Source organism: Prionailurus viverrinus, chromosome C2 (assembly GCF_022837055.1).
Source record: "Prionailurus viverrinus isolate Anna chromosome C2, UM_Priviv_1.0, whole genome shotgun sequence".
In the NCBI taxonomy this organism is placed as follows: domain Eukaryota; kingdom Metazoa; phylum Chordata; class Mammalia; order Carnivora; family Felidae; genus Prionailurus; species Prionailurus viverrinus.
The window spans coordinates 99,841,015-99,856,492 of record NC_062569.1 but is presented as its reverse complement, the minus strand read 5'-3'; the positions used below and the strand labels follow the sequence as shown (position 1 = coordinate 99,856,492).

Genomic DNA, 15,478 nt, shown 5'->3' with positions numbered 1-15,478 from the left:
CAGTCAGGAGGACCTAAAAAATGCTAGAAATGACCTGCAAAATAAAATGGAGGTGACCAAAGCTCAGATTGAAGAGGCAGAGGAGAGAATAGGTGAATTAGAAGATAAAATTATGGAAAAAGAGGAAGCTGAGAAAAAGAGAGATAAAAAAAATCTAGGAGTGTGAGGGGAGACTTAGAGACCTAAATGACACAATTAAACAAAATAATATACGTATAATTGGGGTTCCAGAGGAGGAAGAGAGAGGGAAAGGTGCTGAAGGGGTACTTGAGAAATCACAGCTGAGAACTTCCCTGATCTGGGGAAGGAAAAAGGCATTGAAATCCAAGAGGCACAGAGAACTCCCTTCAGACGTAACTTGAATCAATTTTCTGCATGAAATATCATAGTGAAACCAGCAAAATACAAGGATAAAGAGAAATTTCTGAAAGCAGCTCTGGATAAACATGCTCTAACATATAAAGGGAGACCGATAAGACTAGTGACAGACCTATCTACTGAAAGTTGGCAGGCCAGAAAGGAATGGCAGGAAATCTTCAATGTGATGAACAGAAAAAATATGCAGCCAAGAATCCTTTATCCAACAAGTCTGTCATTCAGAATAGAAGGAGAGATAAAGGTCTTCCCAAACAAACAAAAACTGAAGGAATTTGTCACCACTAAACCAGCCTTACAAGATCCTAAGGGGGATCCTGTGAGACGAAGTACCAGAGATATCGCTACAAGCATGAAACCTTCAGACATCACAATGACTCTAAACCCATATCTTTCTGTAATAACACTGAATGTAAATGGACTAAATGCGCCAACCAAAAGACATAGGGTATCAGAATGGATAAAAAACAAGACCCGTCTATTTGCTGTCTACAAGAGACTCATTTTAGACCTGAGGACACCTTCAGAATAAAAGTGAGGGGATGGAGAACTATCTATCATGCTACTGAAGTCAAAAGAAAGCTGGAGTAGCCATACTTATATCAGACAAACTAGACTTTAAATTAAAGGCTGTAACAAGAGATGAATAAGGGCATTATATAATAATGACAGGGTCTATCCATCAGGAAGAGCTAACAATTATAAATGTCTATGTGCTGAATACCGGAGCCCCCAAATATATAAAACAATTACTCATAAACATAAGCAACCTTATTGATAAGAATGTGGTAATTGCAGGGGACTTTAACACCCCACTTACAGAAATGGATAGATCATCTAGACACATGGTCAATAAAGAAACAAGGGCCCTGAATGAGACATTGGGATCAGATGGACCTAACAGATATATTTAGAACTCTGCATCCCAAAGCAACAGAATATACTTTCTTCTCGAATGCACATGGAACATTCTCCAAGATAGATCACATACTGGGTCACAAAACAGCCCTTCATAAGTATACAAGAATTGAGATCATACCATGCACAGTTTCAGACCACAACACTATGAAGCTTGAAATCAACCACAAGAAAAAGTCTGGAAAAACTCCAAAATCATGGAGGTTAAAGAACACCCTACTAAAGAATGAATGGGTCAACCAGGCAATTAGAGAAGAAACTTAAAAAATATGGAAACAAATGAAAATTGAAATACAATAATCCAAACACTTTGGAATGCAGCAAAGGCAGTCCTGAGAAGAAAATACATTGCAATCCAGGCCTATCTCAAGAAACAAGAAAAATCCCAAATACAAAATCTAACAGCACACCTAAAGGAAATAGAAACAGAACAGCAAAGACAGCCTAAACCCAGCAGAAGAGAAATAATAAAGATCAGAGCAGAAACAAACAATATAGAATCTAAAAACAACTGTAGAGCAGATCAACGAAACAAGAGTTGGTTTTTTGAAAAAATAAACAAAATTGATAAACCTCTAGCCAGGCTTCTCAAAAAGAAAAGGGAGAGGACCCAAATAGATAAAATCATGAATGAAAATGGAATGATTACAACCAATCCCTCAGAGATACAAGCAATTATCAGGGCATACTATGAAAAATTATATGCCAACAAACTGGACAACCTGGAAGAAATGGACAAATTCCTAAGCACCCACACTCTTCCAAAACTCAATCAGGAGGAAATAGAAAGCTTGAACAGACCCATAACCAGCGAAGAAATTGAATCAGTCATCAAAAATCTCCCAACAAATAAGAGTCCAGGACCAGATGGCTTCCCTGGGGAATTCTACCAGACATCTAAAGCAGAGACAATACCTATCTTTCTCAAGCTATTCTAAAAAATAGAAAGGGAAGGAAAACTTCCAGACTCATTCTATGAAGCCAGCATTACTTTGATTCCTAAACCAGACAGAGACCCAGTAAAAAAAAGAGATCTACAGGCCAATATCCCTGATGAATATGGATGCAAAAATTCTCAATACGATACTATCAAATCGAATTCAACAGCATATAAAAAGAATTATTCACCATGATCAAGTGGGATTCATTCCTGGGATGCAGGGCTGGTTCAACATTCACAAATCAATGTGATACATCACATTAATAAAATAAAAGATAAGAACCATATGATCCTGTCAATTGATGCAGAAACCATTTTGACAAAATTCAGCATCCTTTCTTAATAAGAACCCTAGAGAAAGTCACAATAGAAGGAACATACTTACACATCATAAAAGCCATTTATGAAAAGCCCACAGCTAATATCATCCTCAATGGGGAAAAACTGAGAGCTTTCTCCCTGAGATCAGGAACACAACAGGGATGTCCACTCTCACCGCTGTTGTTTAACATAGTGTTGGAAGTGCTAGCATCAGCAATCAGACAACAAACGGAAATCAAAGGCATCAAAATTGGCAAAGATGAAGTCAAGCTTTCACTTTTTTCAGATGACATGATATTATACATGGAAAACTCAATAAACTCTACCAAAAAGTCTGCTAAAACTGATACATGAATTCAGCAAAGTTGCAGGATACAAAATTAATGTACAGAAATCAGTTGCATTCTTATACACTAATAATGAAGCAACAGAAAGACAGATAAAGAAACTGATCCCATTCACAATTGCACCAAGAAGCATAAAATACCTAGGAATAAACCTAACAAAAGATGTATAAAATCTGTATGCTGAAAACTATAGAAAGCTTATAAAGGAAATTGAAGAACATATAAAGAAATGGAAAAACATTCCGTGCTCATGGATTGGAAGAATAAATATTGTGAAAATGTCAATTCTACCCAAAGCTATCTACACATTCAATGCAATCCCAATCAAAATTGTACCAGCATTCTTCTCAAAGCTAGAACAAGCAATCCTAAAATTTGTATGGAACCACAAAAGGCCCTGAATAGCCAAAGTAATTTTGAAGAAGAAGACCAAAGCAGGAGGCATCACAATCCCAGACTTTAGCCTCTACTACAAAGCTGTCGTCGTCAAGACAGCATGGTATTGGCACAAAAACAGACACATAGACCAATGGAATAGAAAAGAAACCCCAGAACTAGACCCACGAAAGTATGGCCAACTAATCTTTGACAAAGCAGGAAAGAGTATTCAATGGAAAAAAGACAGACTCTTTAACAAATGGTGCTGGGAGAACTGGACAGCAACGTGCAGAAAATTGAAACTAGATCACTTTCTCACAGCATTCACAAAAATAAACTCAAAATGGATAAAGGACCTGAATGTGAGATAGGAAACCATGAAAACCCTAGAGAAGAAAGCAGGAAAAGACCTCTCTGATCTCAGCCACAGCTATTTCTTACTTGACACATCCCCAAAGGCAAGGGAATTAAAAGCAAAAATGAACTATTGGGACCTCATGAAGATAAAAAGCTTCTGCACTGCAAAGGAAACAAATCAACAAAACTAAAAGGCAACCAACGGAATGGGAAAAGATATTTGCAAATGACATATCGGACAAAGGGCTAGTATCCAAAATCTATAAAGAGCTCACCAAACTCCACACTCGAAAAGCAAATAATCCAGTGAAGAAATGGGCAGAAGACATGAATAGACACTTCTCTAAAGAAGACATCCGGATGGCCAACAGGCACATGAAAAGATGCTCAACGTCGCTCCTCATCAGGAAAATACAAATCAAATCACACTCAGATATTACCTCATACCAGTCAGAGTGGCTAAAATGAACAGATCAGGAGACTATAGATGCTGGTGAGGATGTGGAGAAACGGGAACCCTCTTGCACTGTTGGTGGGAATGAAAACTGGTGCAGCCACTCTGGAGAACACTGTGGAGATTGCTCAAAAAATTAAAAATAGACCTACCCTATGACCCAGCAGTAGCACTGCTAGGAATTTACCCAAGGGATTCAGGAGTAATGATGCATAGGGGCACTTGTACCCCAATGTTTATAGCAGCACTGTCAACAATAGCCAAATCATGGAAAGAGCCTAAATGTCCATCAACTGACGAACGGATAAAGACATTGTGGTTTATATACACAATGGAATACTATGTGGCAATGAGAAAGAATGAAATCTGGCCTTTTGTAGCAACGTAGATGGAACTGGAGAGTGTGATGCTAAGTGAAATAAGCCATACAGAGAAAGACAGATACCATATGTTTTCACTCTTATGTGGATCCTGAGAAACTTACCAGAAGACCATGGGGGAGGGGGAAGGAAAAAAATTGGTTAGAGAGGGAGGGAGCCAAAACATAAGAAACTCTTAAAAACTGAGAACAAACCTGCTGCTCCAGGGTTTATGGGGGGTGGGAGGGAGAGGTGGGTGGGGGATGGGTATTGAGGAGGGCACCTGTTGGGATGAGCACTGGGTGTTGTATGGAAACCAATTTGACAATAGGTATCTTATAAAAAATAAACAAATTAAAAAATAAAATAAAAAAGCAATAAAAAAAGATGCAAGAATGGTTCAATAATCAAAAATCAATCAATATGATACACATTAACAAAAGATAAAAATCATATCATCTCAATAGATGCAGAAAAAGCATTCGGCAAAATTCAACATCTGTTCATGTTAAGAACTCTTAACAAAGTGGGTTTAGAGAGAACATACCTCAACATAATAAAGGTCATATATGAAAAATCCATGCTAACATCATACTTGATGGTAAAACAGAGTTTTACCTCTAAGATCAGAAACAAGATGAGGATGTTCACTCTTGCCACTTTTATTCAAAATAGTACTTAAAGTCCTGGTCACCTCAGACAAGAAATTAAGGGCGTCCATACTGGTAAGGAAGAAGTTGAACTGTCAGTATTTGCAGATAGTATGGTATGATACATAGAAAACCCTCAAGATTTCATCAAAAACTATTAGAAATAATAAATAAATTCAGTCAAGTTGCAGGATACAAAATTAATACTCAGAAATTGGTTGTGTACTTAAGAACAAAATAGCAGAAAGAGAAGTTAAGAAAACAATTTTATTTATAATTGCACCAAAAAGAATAAAATTACCTAGGAACAAAACTTCACCAAGGAGATAAAGACCTGTATGCTGACTCTAAAACACTGATTAAAAAAGAACATAAAGACAATACAAACTAATGGAAAGATATTCCATGCTCATAGATTGAAAGAATTAACATTGCTAAAATTTCCAATACACCCAAAGCAATCTAGAGATTCAACACAATCCCTATCAAAATGCCAATGGTAATTTGCACAGAACTAGAATAAATAATATTAAAATTTGTATAGAACCACAGAAGACATCAAATAGCAAAAAGCAATTTTGAGAAAGAAGAACAAAGTTGAAAGTATCACAATCCCAGATTTCATGATATATTACAACTGTGATAATAAAAAGAGAATAGAATGGTACTGGAACAAAAATAGACTTGTAGATCAAAAGAACAGAACAGAGAGCCCAGAAGTAAGCCCATGCTTATATGGTCAACTAATCTATGACAAAAGAGGCAAGAATATACAGTGGGGAAAAAGTCTCTTCAACAAATTGTGCTGGGAAAACTGGACAGCTATACTCAAAAAAAACAAAACTGGACCACTTTCTTATACCATACACAAAAATGAATTATAAATTCATTAAAAATTAAAAATTATGAAACCTAAAACCATAAACTTCTAGAATAAAACATAGGCAGTAATGTCTCTGACACCAACTGTAGCAACATTTTTCTAGATACGTCTCTTCAGTCAAGGGAGGTAAAAGAAAAAATAAACTATTGGGACTACATCAAAATAAAAAGCTTTTGCACAGCAAAAGAAACCATCAGTAAAACCAAAAGGCAACCTAGTGAATGGAAGACAATATCTGAAAATGATACATCTGATAAGGGGTTAACAGCCAAAATATATAATTCATACAACCCAACACCAAGAAAACCCCTAATTAATCCAATAAAAAATTGGGCAGAGGACCCAAATAGACATTTTTTCCAAGGACGACATCCAGATGGCCAACAGACACCCAAACGATGCTCAACATCACTCATCATCAGTGAGATGCAAATCAAAACCACAATTTGGGGCACCTGGGTGGCTCAGTTGGTTAAGTGCCTGACTTTGGCTCAGGTCATGATCTCACAGTTCATGGGTTTGAGCCCTGCATCAGGCTCTGTGCTGAGAGCTCAGAGCCTGGAACCTGCTTTGGATTTTGTCTCCTCTCTCTGCCCCTCCCCTGCTCATGTGCTCTCTGTCTCTCTCTCTCTCTCCCTCTGTCTCAAAAATAAATAGACCACAATGAGATGTCACCTTACGGCTGTCAGAATGGCTAGAATCAAAAAGACAGAAAATAGTAAGTGTTGGCAAGATATGAAGAGAAAGGAACCTTCATGCACTGTTGGTGGGAATGTAAATTGGTGTGACCACTGCAGAAAATGGGACAGAGCTTCCTTAAAAAATTAAAAATGGAAATATCATATGATCTAATTGTTCCTCCTGGGTATTTACCCAAAAAAAAACAAAAACACTAATTCAAAAAAACATAAGCCCCTCCCCTATGTTTATTGCAGCATTATTTACAACAGCCATGATATGGAATCAATCCAAATGTCCACTAATAGAGGAAAGAATAAAGAGGACGGGGTGTAGACATATAATGGAATATCACTCAACTATTTAAAAGGAAGAGATCTTGCCATTTGGACAGCATGGATGGACGTAGAGAGTATTACACTCAGTGAAACAAATCAGACAGACAATTACCGTATGATTTATATCTGGAATCTAAAAAACAGAACTAACAAAAAGCAGAATCGAACCTATAAATACAGAGAAGAAACTAATGGTTGCCAGATGAGAAGGGGCAGGACAATGGGCAAAATGGGTAAAGGGGAGTGGGAGGTACAGGCTTGAAGTTATGTAATGAATAAATCACGGGGACAAAATGTACAGCACAGGGAATATAGTCAGTGGTATCATAACAACTATGGTGACAGATGGTAGCCACACTTGTGCTGAGCAGAGCATAATGTATAGATTTGCTAAATCACTATGTTGCATACCTGAAACTGATGTCACCTATGTCAACTAGTCAAATAATTTCAAATTTCTTCAGAGAATAGGGAGGAAAAAAACTCACAATGGATCTCAATGGTCTAGAATTGCACTGAAACATCTTGGCTGGTATTTAAGGAGCCCATGCGCAGCTCACAGATTCCTGCCACATCCCTCCCACATAATGCATCCCTCTGTTGCAATTCCACTCTTCATTTTCTGAAAGCACTACAAATTCTTACAACTCTGCCTTCCCTCAGGATGTTATTCCAGCTCTTACTGCCTTCCTCTCCATTTTCATCCTCTCAAAATCCTTCATACTTTTTTATTACAACTTTTTAAAAAAATTTATATGCAAGTTACTTACCATATAGTGCAACAATGATTTCAGGAGTAGATTCCTTAGTGCCCCTTGCCCATTTAGCCCATCCCCCCTCCCACAACCCCTCCAGTAATCCTCAGTTTGTTCTCCATATTTATGTCTCTTCTGTTTTGTCCCCCTCCCTGTTTTTATTTTTGTTTCCCTTCCCTTATGTTCATCTGTTTTGTCTCCCTAAGTCCTCATATGAGTGAAGTCATATGATTTTTGCGTCTTTCTCTGGCTAATTTCACTTAGCATAATACCCTCCAGTTCTGTCCATGTCATTGCAAATGGCAAGATTTCATTCTTTTTAATTGCCGAGTAATACTCCATTGTGTGTGTGTGTGTATATATATATATATACACACCACATCTTCTTTATCCATTCATCCATTGATGGACATTTGGGCTCTTTCCATACTTTGGCTATTGTTGATAGTGCTGCTATAAACATGGGGGTGCATGTGTCCCTTTGAAACAGCACACCTGTACCCCGTGGATAAATGCCTAGTAGTGCAATTGCTGCGTCATAGGGTAGTTCTATTTTTAGTTTTTTGAGGAACCTCCATACTGTTTTCCAGAGTGGCTGCACCAGCTTGCATTGTCATCAACAATGCTAAAGAGGTCCTCTTTCTCCACATCCTCGCCAACATTTTTTGTTGCCTGAGTTGTTAATGTTAGCCATTCTGACAGGTATAAGGTGGTATCTCATGGTGGTTTTGATTTGTATTTCCCTGGTGATGAGTGATGTTGAGCATTTTTTCATGTGTCAGTTGGCCTTCTGGATGTCTTTTTTGGAGAAGTGTCTATTCATGTCTTTTGCCCATTTCTTCACTGGATTCTTTGTTTTTTGGGTGTTGAGTTTGATAAGTTCTTTATAGATTTTGGATACTAACCCTTTATTGGACATGTCATTTGCAAATATCTTCTCCCATTCCATCAGTTGCCTTTTAGTTTTGCTGATTGTTTCCTTCACTGTGCAGAAGCTTTTTATTTTGATGAGGTTCCAGTAGTTCATTTTTGCTTTTGTTTCCCTTGCCCCTGGAGACATGTTGAGTAAGAAGTTGCTGTGGGCAAGATCAAAGAGGTTTTTGCCTGCTTTCTCCTCGAGGATTTTGATGGCTTCCTGTCTTACATTGAAGTCATCCATTTTGGGTTTATTTTTGTGTATGGTGTAAGAAAGTGGTCCAGGTTCATTCTTCTGCATGTCGCTGTCCAGTTTTCCCAGCACCACTTGCTGAAGAGACTGTCTTTATTCCATTGGATATTCTTCCCTGCCTTGTCAAAGATTAGTTGGTCATACATTTGTGGGTCCATTTCTGGGTTCTCTATTCTGTTCCATTGATCTGAGTGTCTGTTCTTGTGCCAGCACCATACTGTCTTGATGATTACAGCTTTGTAATATAGCTTGAAGTCTGGGATTGTGATGCCCCCTGCTTTGGTTTTCTTTTTCAAGATCGCTTTGGCTATTTGGCATCTTTTCTGGTTCCATACAAATTTTAGAATTATTTGTTCTAGCTCTGTGAAGAATGCTGGTGTTACTTTGACAGGGATTGCACTGAATATGTAGATTTCTTTGGGTAGTATCAACATTTTAACAATATTTGTTCTTCCTATCCAGCAGCATGGAATCTTTGTCCATTTTGTGTGTGTGTGTGTGTGTGTGTGTGTGTGTGTGTCTTCTTCAATTTCTTTCATAAGCTTTCTATAGCTTTCAGTGTATAGATGTTTCACCTCTTTGGCTAGATTTATTCCTAGGTATTTTATGGCTTTTGTGCAACTGTAAATGGGATCGATTCCTTGATTTCTCTTTCTGTCGCTTCATTGTTGGTGTATAGGAATGCAATCGATTTCTGTGCCTTGATTTTATATCCTGCAATTTTGCTGAATTCATGAATCAGTTCTAGCAGTTTTTTGGTATAATCTTTAGGGTTTTCCATATAGAGTATCATGTCATCATGTCATCTACAAAGACTGAAAATTTGACCTCCTCCTGGCCGATTTGGATGCCTTTTATTTCTTTGTGTTGTTTGATTGCAGAGGCTAAGACTTCCAATACTATGTTGAATAACAGTGATGAGAGTGGACATCCCTTTCTTGTTCCTGACCTTAGGGGGAAAGCTTTCAGTTTTTCCCCATTGAGGATGATATCAGCGTTGGGTCGTTCATATATGGCTTTTATGATCTTGAGGTATGCTCCTTCTATCCCTACTTTCTTGAGGGTTTTTATCAAGACAGGATGCTGTATTTCAAAATCCTTCCTATTTTCTAAGTGACTAAATGTCACCTGCATCTAGTCATCTCTGATCTTCTCTTATCTCTCCATTAAAAGCATATTTGTTGCACTGCACACCACTAAAATTATTTTCTTTGCACTTTGATTTTGACATCTGTTCACTACTGCCTTCTAATACAGTCAGCTGTTTCCTACCAGCTTACAAGCTCTCTAAAGCCAGGGTATAGGTCTTATTCTTCTTTGTACTTCACCAGCACTTTTATAGGACATTTTGTATTCTAAGACAAAACATATTAGAAGGTAATGCTTCAAGGATCTTACATACCAGGATCTTAGATTTGACACTTGAGAAATGAAAACATTTTATGTGCATGTCTTTGATTTCATAGGAAACTGCATCATGATCTTCTTCCTCCTTTATAGTTGGAAATGGAGTTTCAAGAACATAGCCATTCTCACAGAAAATCAGTAAAGTACTTTCAGGCTAAAAAAGAAAGATTAAATATATCATTTACATTTAGGCAAGTTTTTAGAAGCATAGCTCAAAAAGATTATAAACGAGGAAAAATATCATTGCTATATATACTATACACTTTTGAAAATTAATACTTAATTCCTCACTTCAGTAACAAATCATCTTATTAATCACTATGTACAGTTATTAATATCGATTATATTACTATTAATAAGCTAACTGTTAAAATTAGATTTATATTTGTTTCCCTTATAGATGCCATAACATATTTTCTGAGCCAAAAATGCAGTTGCAAAATGTTTGCCAAAGGGCAGAATTTTGAAATTAGGAGTGCCAAGGGAAACATGCAGTGTGTGGATGGCACATACAGTCTCAGCCTCCTTTGATGGATCATCCTCCATCTGCCCAAGTTCATTAATTGTGGAGATTCCCAAGGTTTTTGTCCTCTACCCTCTTCTCCTCTCACTCCATAAACATTCCCTGGGAAATCTTACAGGCAACCCAAAGCTTCATTACCATTCATGCACAATTAAATTCTAAGTGAATCTATCTCTCTAGGCCAGACCTCTCCCTTGAGCTCAAAAATCACATATTTAACCATGTATGGGAAATCCCCATCTTTTTTTTAATGCCTATTTATTGTTGAGAGAGAGGGAGGGAGAGTGCAAGTGGGGGAAGAACGGGGTGGGGGGGGGAGACAGAGGCCCATCTTGATACTCCATAGACACATTATTCAAAATTTTTATTCACTCTGTCATTCTATAATTATTATGTATAGACTATGTATCTAGCATTTTGTAGTGCACTAGGGGTAAAATTATAAGAAAAATAAATACAGTGTCTGGTATGATGGAGTTTACCTCCAACAAGAGGGCCTGTCATTTAACAAATCCTATAAATAAATGTAAATTGTAACTGCAACAAGTGTTGCAGGAGCGCCACCAGAATAAAGGAGGCTGTGTAAGGCTTCCCGAGAAGGTGGTATCTAAGCTTCAAGGTGAAGGAGGAGTAGAAGACAATTACACAGTAAGTTGTGGGTAGGTTTGAAGGGTGTGCTATACAAAGGATATACCATCTGCAAATATCCAGTGGCACATCTGGGCTTTTAAGGAATTTATGGGCTTGGGAATGAGAAGAGAGATCAGGACAGAGCCTTAGAAAAACAATACTTAGGAACTGGGTGAGGGAGACTGAAAAGGAATGACAAGATGTAGACGAGGGAACTAGGAGAGCATAAGGTCACAAAAGCCAAAGCGAAGTGGTATTTAAAAGAGAAAGTAAGGGTCAACAGGTTCAAATGAGGCTAAGAGGTCAAGAAAGATAAGAATGGAAAATGTTAAATGGATGGATATCACTGGTATCTTCACAGGAGCTGATTTGGTAGAATGATGAGAGTAGATACTAGCAAAAGTCAATAGGAATAATTAATCCTCTTAGAAAAGTCAGAAGGAGAAAGATGGCACAGCAGCTAGAGGAGAATAGGAGGTCAAGCAATTTTTTTTTCCCCATGGGAGATACTTGAATATATTTAAATGCTGATGGAAATGATCCAGTAAACAGGTGAGGCTAAATTTATATGACAGAAAAGAGAAAATAAGTAATATGAAATCTTGAAAAAAGTGGGAGAGAGTACAATCCAAAGGACAGGACTCAGAATTGGCTCCATGTGGGAAGGAAGAGACCACCTCTATTATAAAAAAAGGAAGAGGGCAGGCAGATGCAGAGGTAGACAGGAATCGATGTCGGATAGTAGGAAGGACCAATTGCCTCCTAAGGACAAATTGCCAACAGTTTGCATGAGACCTAGAAGCCAAACACAAGGCAGTGTCCTAGAGCTTTGGGGATTCTCTCAGAGATGAAGAGACAAAAGCTGCAGTTCAAAGCTACTCAAACAAATTAGGACTTGAGAGGACAGGATTCCAGCAAAACGGGAAGTGCAGGAAAGGGAGCCTGACGTTCTGCTGGGCCTTTGCCGTAAAGCATTTACACCTCTAAACTACATGGGAACAGGGTTTGTTCATTTCTTCCAAATGGTCCATTAGTTTTCACTTCACTTTCATTTATTTGAATGCTATTTACTTTTACCTACACTATTATGTTTACATCTAGGATATCGAAGAGAAGGCAGGGATGTTTAGGATGCATAATCAAAGAAGCTTAGTGAACCACTGAAGGGCAGGGTGGTTAGAGGTAAGGAAGAGACTGGAATGATTCTCAAGATTTTCTGGTTTCAGCAACAGAGAACAGTGGCCCCAGAATGATGTAGGCAAAAGAACATGTCTTAGAGAAACTAAGGAGTTTCATTTAGACACTTCAAAATTACCCCCAAAAATTCAAAAGATCACCAAATTCTGTCAATTCTACCTCATACATAGCTCTTGTCCACATAGTATTTCATGCCCTGGTCACATGTCTGGAACACAGCTGCCCAGTTGTCCCATCTGCCTCTCATCTGCCCAAAGTGATCATGGTAGTGACCACGGCAGGCCAAATGATTCTCTGTGCAGAATCATTTCCTTATTGGAAACACAAATTATAAATAATGGGCAGAAGTTTAATGCATTCAGGAAGGCAGGAGGTCTGACCATTGAGAGCTAGTGGAAGCTAACATCTATGGCAATTTAGACAACTAAAGTATGCAGGGTATCAGCTACGTATGGTCATTTACCTTTTTCCACATCTCTATTGAAATATAACGATAGATGGTTTGATACATGTATATATTGTGAAATGAGGGTAATTTTCTTTGACATTAGTAATTCACAAATAATATTAGAAATACAAGCACTAATTGGCAGCACTGCCTGAAATAACTTTTGAATTATGTTGGGGGGGTTTCGTCTCATGCCTATTAAAAAAAATTTTTAGCTTATTTTAAAATAATTTTTGATTCACAAGAAGTTGCAAAGATAGTACAGAGAGGAACCATGTATCCTTCACCCAGTTTTCCCCATTGGTGACTTCTTAGGCAACAATATGGAAACCAGGAAATTGACATTAATATAGAATGTGTGTAGAGTTCTAGGTCATTTTATAGATGTAGATTCATGTAACCATTCACCACAATCAAGATGCAAAACTATCCCATCACCATAAAGATCTTCCTCAAGAGGCCCCTCTATAGTCACACCCACCATCTTCCCACCCACCATTCCTAACTTTTTTGGATTTTTTACTTTGAGTCTAAGGGAAATGATTAAAGGGTGTACATAATACAACATGTTGTGTTCATGCTTTAACACAGAGCTCCCTTGGCAGCTTTTGTTTCCTTCACCTAAACCATCTGCACTTACCTTCTCTCCAAATGCCCACATCCTACCAATTCCTCAAAATTAAGGTAAAATAGTACAAAATAAGTTATGTTAACTTATCTCCTTCTTGACATTTCCCTGCTCTATATTCAGAGCACGTATTGTCTATACCACTGACATTTTAGTCACCAATTCCCTTGTGAAACCTTGTATTGTTCTGTGATAGTTATTTAACTTCTTAAATAGGTGCATTTTTTTCCCTTTCAGAAGAGATTGTTTTATACTGCTTATTGAATACATCAGTGCCTAGCAAAGATGAAAACAATGAGTATGTTAACTTAAAAAAAGGTTTTTTTCTATATACCACTATATTGTTATAGCCCTTGTCTTTAGAAGAGTTTAAAGTAGGCTATACATGTTACTTCAATAATCCTGAGAACACCTCCATGCAGTTTATCACTATTTTTTTTTAATTTTTTTAATGTTTATTTATTTTGATAGACAGAGTGTGAGCAGGGGAGGGCAGCGAGAGAGGGAAACACAGAATCCAAAGCAGGCTCCAGGCTCTCAGCTGCCAGCATAGAGCCTAATGTGGGGCTCAAACCCATGAACCATGAAATCATGACCTGAGCTGAAGTCAGAAGCTCAACCGACTGAGCCACCCAGGCACCCCAGTTCATCACTATTATTATCCTAGAACCCAGTACAGCACCTGGTTTAGACAATCGATATTTAGACAACTGAATTATCCTATGCTTGAACTTAGGGAAATTAGAGGCATTAAATAAGATCAATAGTTAATACCTAATCACCAGCTGATGTTAGGAAAGAGTCAATGGAAGATTAGAAGACAAAATGGAGGTAGAAGGGGGGTAGAAGAGAAGTAAAGAGATAAAGATGAGGGCAAGTACATTCAGACCTTTGAAGTGAACTTCTGAATGTCAAAAGGACTGACAGATCCAAGCCAACACATTGCAACATATGTATCTCAATAGAGTCACCATTGTTACTAAAGCAAAGCCTGATAGACCCCAATGTTCTCAGAGTGGATCATGACCAACTAATTAGAGCATGGAAGAGAGAGGAGATAGTGAGTAGGACATTGGGCTCCTCAGTGATACGCTACTAGCCAAGCTAAGAAGCATTCCTGACCCCTCACTGCAGGACCCAGGAGTGGGACTAATCATTCTACCTGCTATTCTCTATCTTCCAGATCACTTCATTATGTAGTAATTGAGATTTAAGCATGAAGACAAATAATAATTACTCACATGGGAAACTGAAGACCATACTAACTGGCAAACAGGTCCAGGAGTAGTAATATAACCGATTGGCTTATAATCCTTTTCTACCTCGAAGAAGAAGACAGTTTGATCTCTACTCTAAGAAAAAGAGAAATACCCATCAAATATGTATTCTTTTTGAAATATATCCCACAGAGTATAGAGTAGCATTTAATAGTTAGAGCATACCCACTGGATATTTATACCTATGATAATCATAGATCCCAGATTATGCTGGGAAAATTCACATTTCAAGTATTTGTTTCATGTCCCCCATGAAAATGTCTGACAAACCAAGTGTTCCAATATCTTTCTGAAAAAAACAATCACCATACCTGTACATAGATTAACTCACCAAAAGTTCCACAAAGCATATGCTCCCCTATCAACGCATGAAAAATTTACATATTCTCTTCGCTTATGGCAATTTTATATACGAACATACCTATATGATAGAATATTGATTATGTA

The 15,478-nt window shown here is 37.8% G+C and overlaps 1 protein-coding gene across 5 annotated transcripts in view; it reads right to left on the bottom strand.

Annotated features, from left to right (window-relative positions):
* The window catches only part of CFAP44 (cilia and flagella associated protein 44), a 161,625-nt gene that overhangs the window by 105,145 nt on the left and 41,002 nt on the right, over positions 1-15,478 (bottom strand). For all 5 annotated transcript variants that reach the window (XM_047875515.1, XM_047875511.1, XM_047875512.1 and 2 more), the window contains exons 15-16: positions 14,996-15,106; positions 10,324-10,482 (exon numbers count right to left, since the gene is read on the bottom strand). In XM_047875515.1, coding sequence (XP_047731471.1) covers positions 10,324-10,482; positions 14,996-15,106 — 270 coding nt within the window. The remainder of the gene's footprint in view (positions 1-10,323; positions 10,483-14,995; positions 15,107-15,478) is intronic.